Source organism: Anser brachyrhynchus, assembly GCF_964034855.1.
Source record: "Anser brachyrhynchus genome assembly, chromosome: W".
NCBI classification, from domain to species: domain Eukaryota; kingdom Metazoa; phylum Chordata; class Aves; order Anseriformes; family Anatidae; genus Anser; species Anser brachyrhynchus.
Window position 1 is genome coordinate 1,694,165 of NC_137704.1, and position 24,577 is coordinate 1,718,741.

General features: G+C 42.8%; 1 protein-coding gene across 1 annotated transcript in view; it reads right to left on the reverse strand.

Moving 5' to 3' along the window:
* Positions 1 to 7,856: 7,856 nt before the first annotated feature.
* Positions 7,857 to 24,577, reverse strand: part of LOC308184984 (ADAMTS-like protein 1) — a gene marked incomplete at its 3' end in the record, with an annotated part of 29,029 nt that continues 12,308 nt past the window's right edge. Inside the window, exons 3-5 of the mRNA XM_080572528.1 lie at positions 19,806 to 20,016; positions 11,486 to 11,665; positions 7,857 to 7,874 (exon numbers count right to left, since the gene is read on the reverse strand). Of these exons, the coding sequence (XP_080428654.1) occupies positions 7,857 to 7,874; positions 11,486 to 11,665; positions 19,806 to 20,016 (409 nt within the window). The remainder of the gene's footprint in view (positions 7,875 to 11,485; positions 11,666 to 19,805; positions 20,017 to 24,577) is intronic.

Consider the following 24,577-nt stretch of genomic DNA (forward strand, 5'->3'; position numbering starts at 1 on the left):
TAGGAGCAGTAGAAAGCAGGAATGGAGAAAGGTATACAGCTCAGGCCTAAACTTAAATGGTGTGCCTGGGCCATGAGCAGAGGGTCTGTGGGTGCTCAGTGAGACCAGTCACAGCAATTAAGGTTTTTATAAGTGCACTCAGAGCTCTGACATAAAGTTGCAATTAAAGCCCTTAAGAAGTCCTATGGATGCAGAGATTCTTACATTTTCCTTCACCTGCTTATCTAGGTGATACTAATGACTCTCTATCAGCTGATGGGATGTCAGTTATCCTAGAAAAGAGAGGGCTGAGACACATTGTAAGAGATCATTATTTCACTCCCTTGTCTACAATAGTATTTGTCGTTTCTGGCAGGAATCTGTTAAACCTGTTTTTAAGACCCTCTGACAACGAGTTTCATAACCAATCCAGGCAATCTGAATCTTACCATTTATAATGGTTACACTGAGTGACTCACAGTGCATTTCAAGGACTTTGGTGGCTCTTCTGTGCTCTGCAAAAATAGAGATCAGGTACTATTCTTCTTTTCTTTAGGCTGAAGGGCTCTATTTCATTCAGCCCTTCTTTGGCCATGTTTGTTAGCCTGATGATCCTCATTCTTCTTCTGAAGTAGAAGCTGCGTTCTTATATTGAAACACTTCTGGTCAATCCATATTACCAGGATCTCACTATGATATTGACCTTTATCCTAGATTTAAAGCAATGGTTAGAGCTAGGCTGTAATCTGTTATGATCTTCAGAGTCTTCCCTGAAGAACGACCTCACAAATGGTTCATTATCCAGTGCCTGTGCAGACATCTTGACATCAAGCAACATTTTGCATTCAACTTCAGTGAATTTCATCCTTTATCCTCATTTGGACAGTATCTCCATTTTCTCTAATAAGCCAAGTTAATTTCAAAAGCTTTCCTACATATTTCAAGTTATTTATTGTGGTGTATATTTCCACGTTTCAAGAGGATGAATGCCAGTGTAACACAATACTTCAGATGGCCAGAGTAACATTCAGATGCCCTTCATAAGTGTGCAATAAGTTACTGAAGTTTTCTGAAAGACCTGTTACCATTCATCAGATAACTCCTGACCTTTGCAATATGATAAGGTGTGACTGAGATTACTCGTGACATTACTTAGACTATTTCCTTGAAGAAAATTAATGTTTTGTTGTTGCTGTTGTTATTCAGTAACACTGCAAAAATCTAACTACATTCTAGGCCCATAGAGCTAAACACAGAGCAAACCTAAGTAATACAACACACAGTGGGGCAGGATGCTGGAAGGAAAGAGGTTGCTATAGTTGTTTATGAGAGATATGGAAAGTTAGAAGTGACTTATCTGAAGTCATATAACAGATCATTGGCAGTACCGAAAGGAGAACTGAATGAGTCAGATATCTCAAATTGAAAAATAACCAGAAGTTCTTTGTTTCTGTGCCTTCCTCTGCAGCCTCCTCCAGTTCAACAAAAGATTGAACAATTTCAAAGAAATTGTATTTAGCACCCAACAATGCCTGCAGGAGTTTATATTAGGCACTATTAGAAATTTTCACTTTTGGAAAGCATTTCAGGTTATTATTGTTTTTTTAATTAAATATTAAACTTGACCACACAAAGCATAGTTTATATTAGTGTCACTTACTTACTTAGCTTTCTAGAATATATCTACCTTGCCGAGGCGACCGGCTCCGGGGCAGACGCGTGCTGCAGCGGAGCGCGGGATCGGGACAGGCAGGGCTATTTTTCGGGCATCGAGCCTACGTGAGGGAGCCGCCAGGCACCGGCAGCCCTCGTGAGGGAGGCTGACGAGGCGTAGGCGGAGCCAGCAGCGTCAGCGACAGCTCCTCCCTCTGGCCGTTCAAAGGCAGCCCTTAGGGAGCGCGAGCGACCAGGAGCGTGGCGACCAGGGTGGGCAAACAGGGAGTGATGCGGCAGTTAGCGAGGCAGGAAGGGCGGAGCGCTCACACCCGCCCATAGGGACAACTCCTCCAACGGCACTCTCCCGTCAGCTGGGCGGCAATGGTCTCCACCAGGCACGGTGCTTTCTCTAGGAAGTCAGTACGCACCCAGACCGACTGCCCATCCAAACATGCGGCAGTTCAGGTCTCCGGATGCGGGGAGTGTCTGAGCCTCTTGCTGCCATCGGCGGGAGGCAGAGAGACTGCTTGCGTGAGGTGCGAGCAGGTGGATGACCTGGTCCGCATGGTGGCGGAACTCAAGGAGGAGGTGCAGAGGTTGAGGGATATCAGGGAGTGCGAGCGGGAGATAGACTGGTGGAGCGACTCCCTGCAGGACCAGAGGGAGAGGGACCAGGGTGAGACGCTCCAAAGGGGGGTGGACCCCCTGCCCTGCCTCCATCGGGCAGAGGGAGGGGACCTGCGAGTTGAGGAGGAATGGAGACAGGTCCCTGCTCGACCTCGCAGGAGATGCCCTCCCCTTCCGGTGCCGCCTTCCCAGGTGCCCTTGAACAATAGGTTTGAGGCCCTGGAGCTGGAGAGACCGGTGGGTGAGGATGAGGTAGGAAGCCTACCCAGGAGGATGCCTGAGGTGAGGAAGTTGACTCCACGCCTCAGGACTGCCTCCACCAAGAAAGAAAGAAGGGTGATTGTTGTGGGCGACTCCCTCCTCAGGGAAACGGAGGGCCCTATTTGTCGGCCTGACCCCACACATAGGGAAGTCTGCTGCCTCCCTGGGGCCAGGGTCAGAGACGTTACCAGGAAGCTTCCCAACCTGGTTCGCCCCTCTGACTATTACCCGCTTTTGATAGTCCAGGCTGGCAGTGACGATGTTGAAAAGAGAAGCCTCAAGGCTATCAAACAGGACTATAGGGGGCTGGGACGATTGGTGGAGGGAGCGGGAGTGCAGGTGGTGTTTTCGTCTATCCCTACGGGGGAAGGGAGAGGCACGGGGAGGACACGGAAAGCTCGCGTGGTTAATAGGTGGCTCAGAGGCTGGTGCCAGCACAGAAATTTTGGGTTTTTTCACCATGGGGAGCTTTACTCGGCACCCGGCCTGATGGCCCCAGACGGGTCCCTATCTCCAAGGGGAAAACGGATCCTAGGCCAGGAGCTGGCGGGGCTCATAGAGAGCGCTTTAAACTAGGTAAGAAGGGGGACGGGGCTCAAACAAGGCTTGTTGGAGCTGTGCCGGGGGAAACAATGGCTAGGCCGGGGAAGAAGGCGATGGCCCAGCTGAAGTGCATCTACACTAATGCACGCAGCATGGGTAACAAACAGGAGGAGCTGGAAGCCATTGTGCAGCAGGCAGGCTACGACTTGGTTGCCATCACGGAGACGTGGTGGGACCGCTCCCACGACTGGAGTGCTGCAATGCCTGGCTATCGGCTCTTCAGGAGGGACAGGCAGCACAGAGGGGGTGGTGGCGTGGCTCTCTACATTAGAGAATCTTTTTGGAATGTTGATTTCTTAAGAAAACTGAAAAACAGTCTGAAAATGAAGAGCTGGATTTTTTTATTTTTTAATTTTTTTTTTAAATTTTATTTTTAGCACTGAGTTACAAGTAGTAACCATAATTCCCTTACTCTATGCCCTCTTCTTAAGGACATGTGCTGCAAGTGCATATGCTTGTCAGAAGTGCTCAGGAGCAAAATTGTCTGGCCTCTGGTTAGCAGAATGGTTTCTCTTGCAGCTTTTAGGCAGTTATAAATTATGACACCAGATAAGTGTCCATGGACACCTCAGTTGGTGGCTTATGGTTACATCTCCCTTCTCTCCATTGCACTGAATATGATATTAAAATAGTTTAAATCCTTATCATTTTCTGACCTGTTTCCCCTGGTGATAACAGATACATTCCTTAATTCTAGAATAGGGCCTGGGTATTTTTTTCCTGTGCTTGTCTTGTATCTATGATAACAAAATTCTTTCCGATAACTATATTTTCTGGGTGTTGATACTTCTGTTAACTTCTGTCATGGCCTCATCCAGTGTTTTATGGCATGTAAAGCATGAAAGCTACAGGGCTATAACGTGTATGTCACATGAGACGAAGGCTTTCTGTGATCTTTCTGAAAGTGCTGCATGTTTCAATAACAATGTGTTGCTGCTTAGCTTTCCAAAGACATCTGGCAGGAGCAGAGACACCACTAATTAAATGAAACAAAACAAAACAAAAAAAAAACAACAACGACAAAAAAAACACCTCTGTGCAATATGTAGGTATGTATAGTGTGTAATTGACTCCCTGTCCCTCTCAAGCTAGGATGAGTTCCCCTCCTCTTCTGTCTTAATTAAACATCTCAGATCTACTGTACTCACGACGTGGGCAACAGTATCAGCTTGCCTATACTTCTGCTTGCCCTTGCCTTTCTTCAGGAGTCCACAGCAGAGCTACCTCCTATCCAATTCCTCTCTTTTAAATCAGCTGACAGTCACAGCTGAAGAGGTAAGAGGTAATAATCTTTGGACAGCTAAGAAAAAACATGACCTATCAGAAGATAAGTACATTCTAGAAATGAAGCGTGTAATAGAGAAAAACTGCAGATCATGCTGCTCAGAATCAAAAGAGTGCTGTGCTCCTGGGCAGAGCAGAATAAGGTTGCTATTCTTATAAAGATGATTAATGTGGACTTAGAAAAGGAGGATCATGCCTCACAAATCTGATATCCCCTCCTTAGGAGAGAAAAAGTCAAGTAAGCCACAGCAGAGAAGCTATTGACATAATTAACCAAGACCAGGGGAAAGCTTTCATGCAGCAATATACCGAGGACTTAACCCCAAAACCAAGATGTAAGGTAGATAGACAGCTTAAGTGGATAAGGAGGTAGTTACAGGTCCAAAGACAGAACAGTGCAAGGCAGGACCGCAAAGCCTAGAAATGAATTAATGTGGGATTGGAAGTAAAGAAGAACAGTGAGAGACAGCTGCGGGAAGATAACTTTGATTGTTATGTTTGGTCACAGACAACAGCCTCAAGGTGGCCAAGACAAGTACGCTGCTTCCCAGTTCATTTGGACTCACTTGTATCTCATGACAAAGCAACTTTTATAAACACTGTGAAAAAAATACATGCTTTGAACATTAGAAATATTTAAAAGCAGAGGAACCATAATAATCGACTTGATTATATATGTTATGGATGCTGAAAATCATCTATCTTTCAGGACCTTGAATAATTTCTTTCTCTTAGTGTCCCTAGGGCAATCCTGACTGCTGAGAAGCAATGCAGTGCCAGTGTTACGTGTAAGAACCTGAGGCACATGGAAGGTATGCCTCAGTTGTCTCGTGCCTCTAGCTCACTCCAAACAACCTCAAACTGTCACCGGAGGCACTTCTTTAAAGCCCGCCATTTTCCTAAAGCTGTGGTGTTGGACATGATTCTTGACTACTCCAGAGGGCCACCTTTCTGTGCTCACTGTTTTGCAGGCCAAGATCATGGAGAGTTTCTCCTACCATGGTTAAAATGGTCTGTGTTAGAAAAAAAATAACCATTACAAATATGTATGATAACATTTAGTTATAAACAGGCAACAACAGGCTGTTACACAAACAAATCTGAGGAGGGCATAATCCCCAAAGGGTAACAAGCAGTTCGAGGTGGTATTTTGGCTGCAAACAGTATGCCTGATTTCAGCGCTAGTAAACTACAAAGTACACCCTGGCAGTACGTTCACAAGGCCCCTGGATGGCCAGGAGGCAGCTGGATAGGAGGGCTCACTGTATTAATAAGCACTCTAAATGCCTATTATCAAAATCTTAAGAGGTAAATAACTTTCTTACAGAGGGTGGTGTGGCAAAGGATGTGGCTGCAATTAGAATTCTTGATCAAAGATTCTTCTTCTCTTTCTAATCCCATTCCCATTTGATTGCTTTGATTTTCTTTGTAATACATCTCAATAACTACTTGGACTTTGCAACACTGATCCTTCAGTGGATACAACCATATGAATAGGTCTGATGAAATCAGTGAAATTATTTACAGCTTTATTCAGCAAATACTGAATGGCATATCCAATTACCTCTGTGCAAATCTAAAGTAGGTAGTGAACTATTTTTGTAAATTGGCAGTTATCTCCATGAAACTAAGTACATACATATTTCTTTACAAGATAGGGATTTGAAGCAAGTTTACAGACACTCAGATACAGAAATACTGAGATATGAATGACACCATCATGGCAAAATCTGCGTTACCTGAAGATAATTTTGATGCATTGTAACTCTAAAGATGATTGGTTGCAGCTGTTGATGCAAGGGTCTGAAATGTCATCTGCATGGTATGTGTAAATTACAGTGGACACGTATGATCTTGTTTAAACAGTACTGCAGATAATATCAATTTATATATGAAGTACAAATGATACATCACATTGCCTGACTTCCATGTGTACCTCTGGAGTCTAATAGAACCTCCAGGTATGGTGGAAGGTTAACACAGACTATGTATACTGAAGTAAACATTGACTTCACTGCTTCCTTTTCGACTCCCCATGATATCTCTTCATCCACTAGGCATGATGCCAAATGAAAATCTTTGTACAAGTTCTTACAAATAGACTATCTTTCTATCTGTCAGTTGACCCTGGCTCAGCATATCTTGTGGTTTAACCCCAGTAAGCAACTGAGCTCCACACAGCCACTCCTTCATTTCCTCTGCATCAGGATGGGGGAAGAGAATCAGAAGGGTGAAAGTGAGAAAACTTGTGGGTAGATAGAGACAGCTTAATAGGTAAACCGAAAGCTGCTTGTGCAACCAAACCAAAATAAGGAATTCACTCATGGCTTCCCACTGGCAGGCAAATGTTCAGCCATTTTCTGGAAAGCCAGGTTCATCACACATAATGGTTTCTTGGGAAGACAAGTGCCATCACTCCAACTGCCCCTCCTTCCCCCTTCTCTCCCCACAGTTTTGTTGCCGATCATGATACTGCATGGCACAGGACATCCCTTTGGTCAGTTGGGGTCAGCTATCCCGACTGTGCCCCAGCTGTGTTCTGGCAGAGTACGTCCCTGGACTGCAAGAGTTGCAGGTGTCCCTGTACTACAAATAACAGTGATGCGTATTCATATCTAAAATGCCTGGAATACTATGGAATTCCCAGTACAGATATCTCTGACAATTGAATGTTTTACACCTGAGAAGTCATATGACTGTGAATGAGAAACAAATGGAGGTCTCAGATAACTACAAGGAGAAAAAGTGGAGTGCCTGTGCCTGTGAAGTGTTTGGTATGGGTCCTAACAGAGGCATGATAAAGCACTTCAGAGAAGTGAAAATCCCTATTTTGTTCCAGAATAGTTTTCTAATCTGTTCTGCTCTGAAACAAGAAGAGTGAACTGATTTTACTTTGCAGAAACAAACTGAAACACCATTCTGGGAAGGTCTTTTTTGAACAGGTTGAATAACAAACAAACATATGCTCTTTCCCAAAGTCCAGGAATCACAGAATCACAGAAAGGTTTGGTTGGAAGGGACCTTACAGACCACCCAGCTCCAACCCCCTCCCATGGGCAGGGACACCTCCCACCAGACCAGGTTGCCCAAAGCCCCATCCAGCCTGGCCTTGAGCACCTCCAGGGATGGGGCATCCACAGCTTCTCTGGGAACCTGTGCCAGTGCCTCACCACCCTCACAGTGAAGAATTTCCTCCTCATATCTAATCTAAATCTACCCTTTTGTATTAGGAAGATAGTGTCCTGTGGGAGCAAGGGTCAGAATCTCTATAGCAGTAGACAAAGGGTATTGCAACAAGGGAATAACAGATAAGAAGGAGAGATGGTTTTTGTATTTTTCTACCAAGCTTTTGCAGGAAGCCTTCTGTCCCCATCCTGGGCAGATAACAATACTTTTTACTGTACTGCTCTGTATTAGAGGAATTTGCTGTCCTGGCACAGTGATAATCAGAAGAGGATGTCGGTCTGTGTAAAGAGCAGTAAAAGTTAAAACAGCATTTGCAGGATGACTGCTGTTTAGGGTGCAGTAATGGGGCAGAAAGGAGTCTCGGTGTTCTGAGGCTGACAGATACGCTGGTTCCTTGCCATTTCCCACCTTTAAACAATTAAAGCTACCGGGACCTTCTGACAGAAAGGCTGAACAAGAGTTCCCTGTAATAAAGTTTCTCCGCGGTTTTATTTTTTTGTTTTGTTTTGTTTTAGGAACTAATTCTCTTCTCCCCACCCCACCTCGTGACGAGGAGCGGCCGTGACGCGCGCGCAGCTCTCCCTTCCTCCCTTCTCACGCGCTCCCAGCCCAGGTGAGTTCCGCGCGGCTCCACCACATGGACATGGCCGCCCCCGGCCCGGCACGGCGCCCTCACAGCGTGGGCTGCGCCTCGGGGTCTGCCCCTCTGCCCCCGCTGGGCGCAGGGGTAGCTCCGGAGGCTCCGAGTACCCGTGCGGCCGGCCCGAGCTCGCCCCTTGCCGAATGAAATCACGCAGCCTCGCTGCCTGCGGCCGGGCCTTTTGGGACGCGCTGCCAGCCTCGAATAATCTCTCAGGCGAGGGCCCCTCCTCCTGCCGGCCGGCATCAGCCGCGACCCGGCGTGCGGCGCCGCGCGGGCGGCTGCGGGGCGTGTGGTGGTTGTGGGAGTGCTCGGTGGGTGGGACGGGGGGCTCCTCTGTTATTCTCGTAGCCCGTGTTTATTACCTGCTTGCACGCTTCGTGTACAGCGGTTAATCACATTACAGGAGTTGCCTTCTGGCACGTGTGCGCGCTGGTGTGTGCAAATGCGCCTGCAAAGTGTTAACAGCACGCTGTTGTCATTGCCTGTTATGTAACGAAAGAGAAATTTTTACTTGACCCGAAGCAAAAAATTAATGCATCCTGTTTTGATATTATCATATATGTAAAAAGGAAAGCTGCTGTTGGGCTTTCTGGCACACCTAGCAACACAGCCTTCAGAACTGCCATCCTTTCAGGAGTGAAGTGCTCTGTGGAGCTGTCAAAGCAAAAAGTGCTTACAGATCTTGTTTGGCTTCTGTGTATTCACAGAATGACAATGCACTTCTGAGTATTCATATTTGTGTGTTTTCTTGAAGTGGTACTGCATTATCTCTTTCCCTTCTCCCTTTTATAGGGTTTATATGGGGAGGAGTATTACTGTTTTCTCCATGGGAGTGCACGTTGGAAGATAATTGCGTAGCATAGGCTTGCTGAACAACTGCTCTCCCCAGCCTGTTTCAATGTGGGCTTGTGTCCTGGTTCCAGTTAGGACAGAGTTAAGTAGCTCATAGTAGCTGGTAGGGTGCTATGTTTTGGATTAGGATGAGAAGAGCGCTGATAACATGCTGATGTTTTAATTGTTGCAGAGCAGTGTTTACACCAGGCCAAGGACTTTTTGGCTTCTTGCTCTGTCCTGCCAGCGAGCAGGCTGGGGGTGCAGCAGGAGCTGGGAGGGGACAGACCCAGGACAGCTGACCCAAACTGGCCAAAGGGGTATTCCATACCATCTGACGTCATGCTAAACAATATATAGGGGTGGCTGGCCGGGGTGGGGGGGCCGGCTGCTCGGGGATAGGCTGGGCATCGGTCAGCGGGTGGTGAGCAATTGCATTGTGCATCACGTGTTTTCTTACACATTATTATTGTTAATACTATTACCATTATCACTATTATTATTATTATTGTTATTATTATTTTCCTGTCTTAATAAACTGTCTATCTCAACTCACCGGCTTCACTTTCCCGTTTCTCTCCCCCATCCCAGAGAGGGAGGGGGGAGGGTGAGCGAACGGCTGTGTGGTGTTTAGCTGCCAGCCGGGTTAAACCACAACAGTCCTCTTGGCGCCCAACGTGGGGCCCGAAGGGTTGAGATATCGACAAATCTGACCAGAGTGTGTTAAACTAAAATTGGTATAAGTATTGGACCTGCTTAATAGTTGCTAGTCACGATGTTGATTGCCTTAATCTCCAGTCTGCTGTACTACCACACTAATTAATTTGTGTCTGTTGGGTTGAAAAATTCCTGGTCATAGCCAAGAGCAGACCACGTTGAGTTGCACCTCGCAGATGAAATTCCGTTCTGCTAAAATCACTTTGACCTATGCTTAATCTCTGAGCGCCACTCTTGCAGTTCTAGCAGAAATTATAAACGGATGTTTCAGATACTGTTATTTAATTCTGGTAGTTAACAGATATGGGCTATGCAAAAGAGTACAAACCCGTTAATACCAAACTGCAGTGCTCAATGCACAGGTGTATATTGTTCGGGGGAAGTAAGCAGGCATATTTTATTTCATACTTATGTAAACAGAATCACAGTAATTGAGAATGTGGTCCATTGCACTGGGACACCAGTGGTGGCCTGCAAAAGAGCTGGAAAGCAGGCTGATCATTGTAAGGCTTACCAGCACAGAGATGCACACATTGCACTACATCCCATGTCTACAGTGCAATACACATGTTGGTTGGAGGTGGAGTGAGGGGGAGAAAACAAACTGAGGGTGAAAAGGGCAAAAAGGCAGCCTTCAAGTGAGATGGAGAGGGAAGAGTGAAGTCAGATTTGATTTTAAAAAGTGCCAAAATGCAGAAATATGAGTAGTATGTATGTCAATATAAACCATGTAGCAACTTCTTGTTAAGGAAGAGAGATTAGGAATAGAATTGCCGCCTTCACTGCCAGAATGGACATGTCTTAATGAGAACAACCATTTATTTGAGTGAAATGTGGACAGATCACCACAAGAAGGCTGCAGGTAAGACAGCTCTATGAGGTGACCACTGTTTCGTTTACAATTAAGGTACTTTCTACCTGCTTTCATGAAGGAGAACCAGGAGAGCAGAGGTAGAGATTGCAAGAGGGAGAATGGTTTTCTTTTTACTGGCATTAAAAGATTAAATTGTATTTTCATTAGTGCTGTTGTAAACGTAAAGAAATTTTTTCTTAAGCCGTGTGGGACTGGAAAGGGAGCCTGGGGAATGCTAGAGACTTCAGCAGAATGAGTTTGTTTTGCCATTCTTAAATTGAAGGAAGGAAGTAACTAGCTAACATTGCAAAAGCAGTGTCCTAGAGTGAGAGAGGCCTGGCATCTGTAACGATATGCCTACAGCAGACTGGAGTAATTCCTCCCTTCTCCTCTGCATCATAGGGAAAGGCTGGAGTGGCCCCCAGCAGGAAAAGACTCTTGACAACTGAACTGCCTTCAAAATGCGAGTCTTTGGGAAGAAAAAGCATTGAGCCTGAGGGAGCGAATATTACTCCTCGTGGATGCCTTGCATGAACAGAAGCAAACGCTGTGCATGGACAGAGGCAGGAATTTATTGTTTTGAGCATGGGTTGTGTTTATGCCAGAAGGAAGGTCTTAATGCTTTGGCTGGATGGCAAACCACATTTATAGAGGCAATCTCCAGAGACGCACATTGAGCTAGTGGTCACATCCCCTACCAGGATGATAAGGACAGATAATAGGATAAAACTGAGCATAGTAGGCTTTGTGCAGTCTGAGCACATTTGGCTCCTTCATCTCAAGTGACTGAGAAACTTTGTCACCCAGAACAGCACAATCAATACTTATGCATACAAAGAGCATACCTGTGACCAGTCAGAGAGAAGCCATTCATTGGGACGGTCCTCATTTTTGCAGGCTTGTTGGGTAACTGGCTTTGGCATGGAGCAGAAAGTTTCTGGCAGCTCTAACAAGCTTCCATCTGCCAGGCGCTGCTTGCAAAGCATATCTTGCTTCTGGACACCACCTCCACATGTCTGTGAACACTGTGGGAGATGAGAGTCAGTCAGCTTGCATCACACTTGCACCATGGCAAATGAGGGCAAAAATTACTTGTGAATTTGGGTAGAAATCAATGTCTAGTTTCAGCCAAGAAGAAAATATAACAACAACAAAAACAACAACAAAAAACAGAGATGTCACAGCAGACTTTAAAAAATGAAAATATTTTGGGAAGTAGAAGCAACATATTTTGTTTGTTTTCAGAAATTTATACAAAAGACATGGAAGCAACAACTTAAAATTACAGTACGGAGGTTGAAAAGCTGTCCTTTCCTATACCCCACAACTGGAAAATGAGGCACTTGCACATGATTTGGATGATTTAGGTTTAAGTGTCTGCCTGAGCTTTGTGCTACTGGCAGTGTCAGACAGTATGGAAAAGTCTTCACCAGCAGAAACTAATTCAAGATCTTCATTTACAGGATAGTATTATGCATATTAGATAACAGTAGCTATGATGTAAATATTTATCCAAATTCAGCTTATTAAAAAAGAGTTTGTATTAGTGAGAAAAATGGTGGAAATTTGAGTGTGGTAAATAAGAATTTCTCCAGTTGATTGCTTTGCCTTTTCTTCCTTTTGTAATTTTCATATTTCTCTTTTCTGAGATGCATGAGGTCTACTCCTACTGCATTTCAAAACTTAACTGTTCAGTCTTGAATTCCTGTCCTTCAAGACTTCTTGCAGTATGGCATTCCACTGATTTTTAACTCATGTGAAAGCTGTATAACAGCTGCAACCTGCTGTTGGCCTCAACAATTGGTTTATAAGGTTAGTATAATAACCCATTAAATAACCTTCAGTATTTATGGCTGTCATGACAGCAGTGTGTGCTCTTTCCAAAAGGTAAGGAGGAAGGTTTATTTGAGTGTCCTGGTTCCAGTTAGGACAGTTAATTTTCCTCCTAGTAGCTGGTAGGGTGCTATGTTTTGGATTAGGATGAGAAGAGCGCTGATAACATGCTGATGTTTTAATTGTTGCAGAGCAGTGCTTACACCAAGCCAAGGACTTTTCAGCTTCTTGCTCTGTCCTGCCAGCGAGCAGGCTAGGGGTGCAGCAGGAGCTGGGAGGGGACAGACCCAGGACAGCTGACCCAAACTGTCCAAAGGGGTATTCCATACCATCTGACGTCATGCTAAACAATATATAGGGGTGGCTGGCCGGGGTGGGGGGGCCGGCTGCTCGGGGATAGGCTGGGCATCGGTCAGTGGGTGGTGAGCAATTGCATTGTGCATCACTTGTTTCATACACATTATTATTATTAATACTATTATCATTATTACCATTATTATTATTGTTATTATTATTTTACTGTCTTAATAAACTGTCTTTATCTCAACTCACAGGCTTCACTTTCCCGTTTCTCTCCCCCATCCCAGAGAGGGAGGGGGGAGGGCGAGCGAATGGCTGTGTGGTGCTTAGCTGTCAGCCGGGTTAAACCACAACAGTCCTTTTGGCGCCCAACGTGGGGCACGAAGGGTTGAGATATCGACAGATTTGACCAGAGTGTGTTAAACTAAAATTGGTATAAGTATTGGACCTGCTTAATAGTTGCTAGTCACGATGTTGATTGCCTTAATCTCCAGTCTGCTGTGCCTGTTTTCCAAATTGAGTTTTATAGCACGTTACTTTCTGTATGTGCTCCCTGTTGCACTGTTTATCCTTTCCGGGCCCTGGTTTAAGATTGTTATGGTACTGTGCGGTGTAACAATGGCTTATGAAATGATGAGATTTCTGGTCACGACTCTAACCTGGTATTTGTACTCAGCACTGTCGTCGACTCTATACTTTGGAAACCATATCTCGGAAACTATTAGCAATTACACCTATTGCCTGTTTTCGTTAGGGAGCCAATCTGTGAAGGGGACAGGGGAAGACATGTTTCCCTACCTGTTCACTCTCCCTTTCTCCTTCACCACCCTCTTATCCTCCGAGCTAGTTACGGTGGTTCTCCGAGATGTTGAATATCCTTGGGATACTCAGACCAGCATGTTCTTGTTGTTATGTCTCCTGAATGCGCTTCAGGTTTTGTTTAAGGTTAAACAACTACTTAGGAATCTCATCCGGAGATCTGTCTTGAGGCGGGATAGTTGTGAGTGGCAGGGAGTGTGGGAGGATATGGGCAGGTTTCTAGAGCAGTGGTCACCTCCAGTGTTTTGGACATTCACCCCTGAACAACTGCAAAATCCTAAAAAGCTGGCAGAATGCTTGAAAAAAAGGTGTCATGACTCTGGCAGTTCCAAAGTGACACAAATCACTGTAGCGTGCTCGGGTCTGGCTTGTGCCTATCGAGCTGCAATTGATGCTACTATCAACCTAGCGACAGCTCCTGCAGCCGCTCCAGCTCCAGCTCCTGCAGCAGCTCCGGCTCCAGCTCCTGCAGCCGCTCCGGCTCCAGCTCCTACAGCCGCTCCGGCTCCAGCTCCTGCAGCCGCTCCAGCTCCAGCTCCTGCAGCCGCTCCAGCTCCTGCAGCCGCTCCAGCTCCAGCTCCTGCAGCAGCTCCAGCTCCTGCAGCTGCTCCCACTCCTGTGGCTGGGTCAGAGAAATGAGCTGTAGCAGTGCAAGTTGACCCCGCAGAGGGTATTCCAACCCCTGTGGCAGACCCTGTGGCTGGGTCAGAGAAACGAGCTGTAGCAGTGCAAGTTGACCCCGCAGAGGGTATTCCAACCGCTGTGGCAGACCCTGTGGCTGGGTCAGAGAAACGAGCTGTAGCAGTGCAAGTTGCCCCTGTAGACAAGGTGAAAAAATGGTATAGAGACTCAGGTCGTTTAGAACGCAGACAGTCTTCTGCTAGGTCTGGGCATAGTGAAGACGAGGCTGGGCCATCAAAGGTGCAGGAGGATGAAGATGAGGATGTCGAAAAATCAACAGTAACTACCCGAACCCTATACCAGCGTGAGCTACGAGATATGCGAAAAGATTTTGGTCGCTGTATAGGTGAGCAGCTTGTCACCTGGCTGCTCCGGTGCTGGGACACCGGAGCCAATTGTGTGGAATTAGGGAATTCTCTCCCCCATCCCAGAGAGGGAGGGGGGAGGGTGAGCGAACGGCTGTGTGGTGTTTAGCTGCCAGCCGGGTTAAACCACAACAAACTGGCTGATTAATATCCAGACAGCCCACCTCCCCTCTCTCTTTAATGTAAATATTCCTCTCTGTATCTATTTTCTACCCATGCAGGGCAGGAAATTTTGAACAAACAGATGCAGTCTCCTGAATTATTTTTAAATTTTTTTTTTTTTTTTGGGAAGCTTGGTGTCTCTGCCCTGTTTCTGAGATCTTTTTGTGGTGGCTGATAGGTGGCTCCCAATTCTTCTGCGTAGTCCAGACAGTTCAATTCCATTTCTCTCTTCACCTAGTAAAGGAGAAGGGTGATGTTGTGTTATGCTGAAATTACCAGGAATTGCTTATAGTTTGCAACAAGGAATTATGTCTGAGAAGTAGTAAACCACATGACGAAATATTAAAATATATACTAAGGCAGTTAAAAAGAAAATTATTTATAAAATCTTGGAGACATGAAAGGCCCTTCTCTCTTAGAGAGAGATATGCATAAATTTTAATGTGAGCCTCATTTTTTAGGATATACATTTTTCTTGAAAGATAGAATGGAAGTGCAGACTTGAACACTGTAAAGAAAGATGTATTTATGTTCTGTTTGGTTTGCTCTCTAATGAGTAAAAATAGTTTTTGTCCCAATTAGAATGTTATGAAGCTCAAAAGCTTCCAAAAAATTAAGCAAGTAAAACAATACTTTAGTTTTCAGCAAAAGAAAACATTTATCAGCCTTTCATTTGAGAACAATTCATTCCTGAGGAGAGAGTAAATCAAGAAAAATATGATTAAAAGTATTATTTCAAGATTGCCTAAGGACTGCAGTCATATACCAGAGCCAAAATGAGTTAGGCACTGTATAAACACAACAAAAGCATGTTCCCGCTGTCAGTCAAACAAATCCCAGGAAGTCTCTCATCATGACCAGATAAAAGAGTAAGACAAAACAGATCTTTTCTTGCTTCTTGCCCTTCAGTCACTCACACAGATTTGTTTTATGAAAAATAACTCGCTACTCAGTGTCAAATGCTATCGACAAATGCCAGAGAAAGCCAAACACAGTAACAAGATTCCTCCTTGTCCGCAGGAACACTTTTCTAGTATACTGTATTACTGCACCAGAGCTGTGCCTGCACCTGTCCTTCACCCCTGGAACCATTTCACTGGTCTGGGATCTCTGCTGACTTTTCTCCAGTGGAACCTTCCAGCTCCCACATTATTCGAAGAAAGGGGGTAGACCAATGGCAGCAAAGTTCACTTGGATTTACAGACAATATGAAGCAATAATTCTGAGAGGAATTATTTTTACACACATTTAGACACATCTTATTTAGACACATCCCATCTGAATAATGTGCTTGCTGTCTCTGTGTTCAGAAAGGTCTCACAACTCTGTTACAACACAGAACTGTGCTTGTGTCACAGGCAGGAGAGATGTGCCATAGTTTCACCTCACCCACCCATGCATGCAAAGTGTTTGCACTGTGTCTCCTGACATTCCTGCCTCCCACAGCTCCTGAGCAGAGCCAGTTCCTATATCCCCCAGCACCCCTTTAGAGGGGATCTAGGGCTTTGTGAGAGTACTGACTTAAAGAGATGCATCTCCCCACATTGCTACCTAATTATGCCTGGCTCAAAAATTAGCTTAAGGAAACATAGGGCAAGACTGATACTAAAGAAGACAATCCATACACCTAATTCTGCCATTTACTCATTCCTGTTTTTTTGTTTTGTTTTGTTTTGTTTTGTTGTTGTTATTGTCTTTTTTTTTTCCTTTTTTTTCTTTTTTTTTTTTTTTTCTGCTTTTCACATATACTGGCATAAGTATTTGAGCACTTGCACAGTGAGCCAGAGTGCAAAATTAATCTAGGCTAAACCTAATTACACTTCAGGTTGGCTTTAACCAGGATGATTGTGTGACTGCACAGCACCTCTGGAGATTCAAGGGAATGGGTGCTACAAATAAGGGCAAGAAAGAGCTCCCCACAGCAGCTATTGACTCCTCTGGTAGAAGTGCTGGCAAATGCCGTCCTAAACTGCTGGTGGTACTGTGGCCTTGGCTTCTTCTACTGCAGTCATCATTTTGATCTCTTCTGCTCATACAAAAATCTGCAAACAATAATTAACAGAAAGGATTGATGGTCCCCACTGAAAGCAGAGAGGGAAAGCCAACCATCTCTCTGCCTCAGCACATGCTTATGAGCATCCACGCACATGCATATACTGCACAGGATTCAGGCAAAAACACCAATTTCATTGTTTGGGAGTCAGGGAGGCTGGTCCTTTCTCAAACTTGTGGAAAGAAGTTTCCACTTGTGGAAAGAAGTAAGTATCACTTACTCAGTAATAAAACAAAGAAGGACAAAGATTTATTAATGGATGTCTCCTATTTGAGGTCTGCAGAGTCGATATTTATAGTGGCTTGTAAAAATGAAAGCTTATATCCATATTCCTCCAGAAACACTATTGAAAACACGATGAACATCCTAATGGATTTAGCTAAGGAATAGAACTGTTTAAAAATAAATAGCCTTGAATCTGCAAAGAGTTATTTAAAAAAATTGCTTGGAGTGTTACAACACTGATAATTATCCTGTGTTTATCTGCCAGGAACACTGGGTCTTTTAAAGGCATTTAATTCAGAGAATCCTCCCTTAACAAGCATAAAGAGCCTTAGAAAAGAAAATGCTGTGCATTGCAATTTTGTTTGTTTGTTTCTTTGCTTAAAATTATTTTGAGAGAGTGCTTGGAAAAGCATGATGAACTTCATAGATTAAATCAAAGAAATGGCTTCAAATGGTGCCACGTGGGGTGCAGATGTTTCCCTCCACTGCCTGCGAAGCTTTACAGGCACCTTCCTGCATGGCCCTCTGTCTCTCCACAGGTGGGAACACCTCTCAGGGTCTCAGGGTGATGTGGAGACCTCTGTAAGGTCTGTAGGTTTGTCTTCCAAGAAGCCTCCTGCAGGATTTGGGCTGCTGGGTACTCCCTCCTGAAACAATGTGCAGCCATGCTGGCTACCCCCTGACTTGGCAGCCCTGCTGTGTGGCTGGGGCTCGCCTCCAGATGAAGTCTCAGCTACCAACATCCCATCCAGATGGTCTCTTCCCTTGCACATCCCAGGAGTCAACCAGTGGTAATAATGACAAAGTGCAATGCACTGGCCTGTTGATGCAGGTTTTCACATAGAGGCCATCCACAGGAAACCTGTGTGAGACAGAACTGCCAGGCCTGGCTTTGCTACAGGGTGGACCTCTTATGTACACAGGTTGGTGGTGCAAAGAAGGAAGACAGACATCTTTAAAAAATGAGAGGATGGAAATTAATTTTAGTGGATTAATTTATTTTTTCTTGCACTATACTGTTCTCAACAGAGGCAGATGACTACATGTAGAGAAGTGCATTGTTTATGTCATTTTCTCCTGGTAAAAGGGAGTCACAAGAACTATTCAGTGGCCACATAATGAGGAGCTGAATATACAGCTGTCCTTCCTGCAAAGTGTAGAGGACCTTAGTTAATCCACAGCAGTGAAATGCAGCACACATCCTCTGTCTCCACCTAGTCCAGAGAAGACAGCAGTTAACACAAGAGGTGCAACCTGGACAGTCTTATTTAATTCCTGATTCCTGTTAAAGCCTTTACACTTAATTGAGTGCCATCCTCCCTAAGATCTGTTTCATCTTTCAACAAGATTGAGAGCCTCTGTGCAGATATAAAAAATGCCTAAAACATTACTTTAGACAGGCAAAAATGTGTGTGATTACACTATTGAGGAAGACATTGAGTATCATATAATGAATGTCTCTTCTGGCTGTTCAAATAAAGTTGCAGAAAATTGCTTTCTGTAAGGACTATGGCCAATTATAGGCTTTTTAACTAGCACAGGCACATCTTATAGCATATGCTAACATTATATTACGTGTTAGTAAAAAGCTATTTACCAATATAGCATTCATGTGTGGATACAGCCTAGCAACACTGAAAAGTACAACTAAGCAAATATGTGTATGTGAATATCAGTAGACAAATTAATGTTAAAGCATGAAATATAACTCAATTGTTTTAAACAAAGGACTAATGCCATAGGCTAGTTATCTAGTTTTGACAGAACATCAGGCTGGCATAAATTTTGGTTACTGGGAAGGCTGCCCAAATCCAGAGGTCTCCCATGAAGTATGGCTTCACAGATTTAACAGCTTCATTAGGTAAGTACATTAACATCTCCTTGGCTGTTAAGTCAAAGGCAGATTTTATAGATGGAGACTGGGAGTAATATGTAAGCACAGTGCCAACTGCTCATGGCTTTTTGATAACATGGAATGAATCCTTACACCCAGCAGAACTGAAGGTTTAAATAGACATTTTGCTTGCACCTCCACTGTACAGTGAATTTTCCCATTCCTCTCAACAGCCCAACAGTATAATTTCTTCCTTCTGCAGTATCATATCCAACATAAACACCTTTAAGTCTTTTGAATTGTGTATTTTCATTTGCAACCAGATGGCAGCAAATAAACTTATTTCAGGTAGCCTACCAAAGACAGAAAGCCTTGTACAGATCCATTGAGTAGACTGAAATTTTCAATATTAGTGTAAAAAGGCATGCATTTCGTGAAGTACCTCACACTTATTTGTGACTTTGAAGGATGAGGAGTGTTTCTTGCCCTAAACTAAATTCTTATTTGAGAATGGAAGGAATACCCATCATGCTCCAGAGATCCTCTCCTCCCTGATTGTTGTAGCTTTGTGTTCCTAGAAACCTAGAAATTCACTACTAACTGGAATCCACTGACTCCAGCTGACGATCACATTACAGATCTTTTTGTTTGGAACCTATGGTCAGCCATTAAAAGTTTTCAGTAATCTTGCATTAGAAATAGCAATGGCCATTATTTGCCTCTGAAAATCCTGATTCATTTTCATTAAGGAGCAAAAAGCCACACTTTTTCATTTTTTAATAGCTCATTAGAATGATTAATGAATCCTCTTAATAGGCTAACTCAAAACAATCTACTGATCATGCATGACTATTTTAATAATCATAAAATGAGATTAACTCACACATTCTTACCTCTTGCCATTCTGTAGGATACCAGGAGGGTGGGCAGTCAAAGCGATTACAGGCTTGCACGAGGGATGGCTTAGGTTTATGGCACAATTCATCTGCCAAGATCACGGTCTCGTTAGTTTCTCTTGATAATAGGTGAGAACAGACGACATCTCGTGTCTGCAATCCAACCCCACAGGTAAGACTGCAGGTGCTCCATTTCCCAATCTCCCATCTGTGAAGGGGTCAGGAGAGAAAACCTTAAGCACAATATGAAGTAGCCTTAATCCTTCTCTTTTCAAAATGACGGAGTGAAGAAGCAGTAAATGAAAGGGATTTCTCCTTTTCTGACCAAAGTGACCCTTCTTGTAGCTGAAGGATGAGGTTAAGAAGAGTATTAACTGTTCGTCTGCATTTTTGGTTTTTGTTAGAAGCTCTTGGGCTTCAGGTCTCTTGGACTCCTGCAATATCATAAGAACAAGTTTTGTGTTCTACATTAAAAGTTTTTGATGGGCAGGAGCCTAGATAATGTATTTCAAGACTGAATGGACTTCATTAGCTGGTTCTTTTCTGTCTTTAACCAAAAGAAAAAAAGCTAGTAACAATATTCATCAGAGGAATACATCGATGAATTCCTGAGTAGGAATTTCTTCCAGAAAATCCGGGGGAGTTTCTGGGGTTCCTGGCAGGCTTTTTCTTGTTGTTGAGTAGGGTGTGCTATGGCCTTGAAAGATGTAACAGGAGAGCAGAAAGACCCTCTTTACTGTCTGGGTAAACAACTACTACTGACCCAACCTTTCTCTGTGCTAGCTGTGTAAATTCTGAATCAACAGGATTTTTCATGGCTCATTTTCAGTGTTTATCACATGAAAACCAGATTTCTGGTGTTTGTCAGTACCGAAAACACCCTCTAATTCTGTCAGCGATACACAGAAAATTGCTTAAAATGTCAAGTCTCACTCTTGTACTCTACTAGAAGGCAATTCAGAGATATACAGAAACACATATACAAAGAAGTCTTGTATTCAGAGTGAGAATATAAGAGAATAGTCTTCCCATCCACTTCAGACAAAACACTAGACTGACATGAGCATACTCCTACATCCAAAACGAAAGTACAAAAGCCAGATACTGACACTTTTTCTAATCCTGAAGAATAGCTTTCTTGCCTGCATGATGTTACTGAAACTGATTGTCAGGGGAGTAAATTAAACATTCAGGACAAGGAAAGCTCAGACAACCTGCCCTTGTAGAAAGCAAAGCCAGGCAGAAACTAAAAGGAGTGATGATGATGAAAGACACCCTCTGGCTCCAACAGGACCGAGGGAGACAATGAAGGAAAGTTATGAAACATGTCAGCAACAAGAAGCAGAATTTATGAAGGAGCTATGGGGAAAAACTCTGATAGTTTAGGATTAGCAGTCAATGGAAACGGCTCAGCATGTTTAAAATGCACCATGTTAGTAAACATTTTATGGAAAAAAAACCATCATCCTACTCTCACAGAACTATTCTAACTTCTCTTTTTATTTTATAAAGTTGTGCTGTGTATTTGTTCCCTCTCTCTCAATAATATCCATAAACAAATTTAAAAGATTGTAGGTAAGAAATATATTTTCCTCAGTAGATAATAATGCAAAGGCCAAAAACGCCACTCTGCTCCCCTTCTGTGCCCCATCTGCTGATTACTTTGATTTTATAGTAGGACAGGATTTGCCCTGAGCATCACTGTATGCAATATTAATGACACTCTAGTTTGCTTTTAGACAACAGCCTTGGTAGTGAAATCTACCTCCTCTTCCCTAAATGCCACAGCTCTATTCTGCATTTTGCCATTAACAACCAGAAAAATGTGTTTAACCCTTTCTAAAAATCAATACACCCTGCATAGTGAGGAAGAAGTTGTTATGGCCACTTTCCAGTCTGTAATACACTGAAGGCCACTTAAGTCTGATACTGGGAGCTATTTAGCAGTGGAATAGGAGTGACATCTGGCAGCCAGCTAAACTAATCTGGAGTATGTTCTCCATATGAATGATCTTGGGGGATAGGTCTTCCCAGATTTTCCCATAAAATTGTCAGTCAGAATTAATGTGGATATCAGCTACCTTTCAGTTTTTGGCACGATCTAAACTGAGATGTTTGAGTAGGTGCTGAAAAGAAGGCATTTTCTTATTTCAGAATCTATTTTCATACATGGTTAGTTGCTAAAGTTGCTTTTATTCAAGTGATGGTAATAGCTGTTGCCTCCAGCAACTCATTGTTTGTTATTGGTATAAGAGCACAATGTTTCTGTTGGCAGTTCACATCTCAGTGGCCAGCAGGCCACATAAACTCTTTGGAGATCTTGGCTTCTGCAGAAGAGGGTGACTGTTTCTTCTTCCAGAAAGAAATGTTGCATTTCAATAAAGAGAAAGGATTTTTTTTCCTAATGTTTGAATTTTCTGTTGCAGGTTGCATCTGTTGCCCTACCCATAATATAATTTTATTCACAATTCCTTCCAGCTGCTCTAAATAGGAGAGTTCTCAGAGGTGCTCAGGAAATATGAGGTCAAATTCTCTCTTACCCTTGTGTTTTCATTGACTTTTTGGGCTTTCATAGATACAAAGCAAAGAATGTAGAATAGAGTAGGGATATGCAAAGTAGAGTAGGGATATGCAAGTAACCAAAATCACAGATGATATAGATGATTGGCAGAATTTCACAGTCCTACACAAATAGAGAGAGATCAGTGATAACCTTATTGAATAGAATCACAGGACTGTAGGATTATTTTATAATAGCTAAAGGTGATTGCACCACTTTGTAAAATAGGTAGGAGAGTACTACTACAAGTAGTTTATAACCTATCTTTCTTCTGTTGGAGATAGTAATTCTTTTTATTTTTAATTTTTTTTAGTATTGTCTTGCTGCAGTAATACAGTTTTATCCTTACTGTAGAGTGTTATGAAATGTGAGCTCAAATAATCCGTTTCTTATTTCATATGGTCTTTATTTGCACATTCCTCTGTCTTTTTATTTATTTATTTATATTTTTGATGATTTGGCCACACCGAACTGACTTTTCCAATTAGTATGACTTGCAAAAAATAATAAAAAAATAAATTTAAAGGAGAAGAATGGCATGATATCCTGCATGCAACTGATAATGCCAGAATTAAAATTCAAGTAGGATAATCTTACACTTAAAAAGGTAAATTAGGTAGTTACAGGATCAAGCTAAGGAAAGCTCACACAATTGGGTTTGGCATCTTTGTACGCTGACTGTGGTTGTTGTTATGGGGTAGACTTTAGGAAAAATTTGCATTCTTGCTAGTTTATAGTCCAGCTGAAGTCATTGGTTTGGTACTTCCTGTAGTGCTTACCAAAGCCCATTGAAGAGATTGCATGGGTTTGTTCTGGAATATTCTTTTGATCCCTCCTTCTTTCTCCACCACTAGTGCCCAAACCTATATGAATATGTAGCAACAGAGAAGCAGTAGCTTTTTAGCCTTTTTCACAGCAGAACTTTGGCATATCTGTTCCCCCAAGCCCCTGGCTTGTCCTAGCTCTAGGTCTATGATTTCATCACTTTTCTGTTTCCATCTCCTAAATGCCTAAATAGCAGTTATGTATTTAAGCACAACCTAGTCTTTAAAATATTTCAATTGTTGTATTTCATTAAAAAAACAAACAACGGCGTTCAAAAGGTAAAAGGAAAGTGTAGTGAGCAGAGGATGGTCTTAAAACTCAGATTATTTCAGGTATCATCACAAATTCAAAACACTAAACTGATCATAGAAACTTGGCACTTTCCAGATGAACCATCTCCTGCTTCTTGCAGACTGTTGCGATGCCTCAGTATTTTTTAATTTTTATTTTTTATTTTTACTTTTTAGAATTGGTGATTTGGACACATACATTTGTCTGAATGAACTAGTGAACCTGATTTGATTGCTCAAAGCAGTGGTTTTCCTTTATTTATTAATTTTTATACACAATGTTATGCGTGTGGTCTAAAACTCAACAGAAGACCGTGAAAAGCCAGACCAACCTGAGCACTAAATTTCTTGCACCTCCAGTAACTATAAAATAACAAAAGTGAATTAATAATGGTCATATTTTAGGAAAAGATAATACCCAGCTAGGAAATATCAGTCAGTTCATATTATGAATTATAATTATAATCTGTAATATGTTATTAAATAGTGATTTTATCAATAACTATTGTAATTTTTATAGGTCAAGGAGTAACTAATTTTCTGGAACATACTTATTGAGTGAGTCAGGCTTCTCTGGGCAGTGCTTATGCATGTGCTTAATTTCAGGTAAACATGCACTTTCCACAATTCATCATGCTCAGTATCTTTTAAAACATGAGCATTTGCAGATCCTTTAAATTAAAGAAAGAGAACAATTGCAAAGCTCCAAATTGCCAAAAAAGGGGCCAATGATCTGAAAATCTATATTTATATCACAACACAATTACTCTTTGCCATTACTGTAAAAATATTAGAGGTGCTTTTAAAAAATAGCTAATAATGCCATTTTCTTATAAAGAACATTCTTTCAACATACTTAACAGAAATCTTGCCTGCAAATGATAAATTCAACTTTAACACGCTATACTTCAAGGAGTTTCAAGTTTTGTGAGGGCTCACATATTCAATAGAACATAGCCTGGACACTTGAACCCAATGTCAAGCTGTTTAAAGGGAAAACAAAAAAGCCCCTAACACTTAACATGAGCGTGAGCTTCTAAATAGTTCTATCCAACTAATTTTATTTATAAATGAACTTTCCCTCTTTCTTGTGA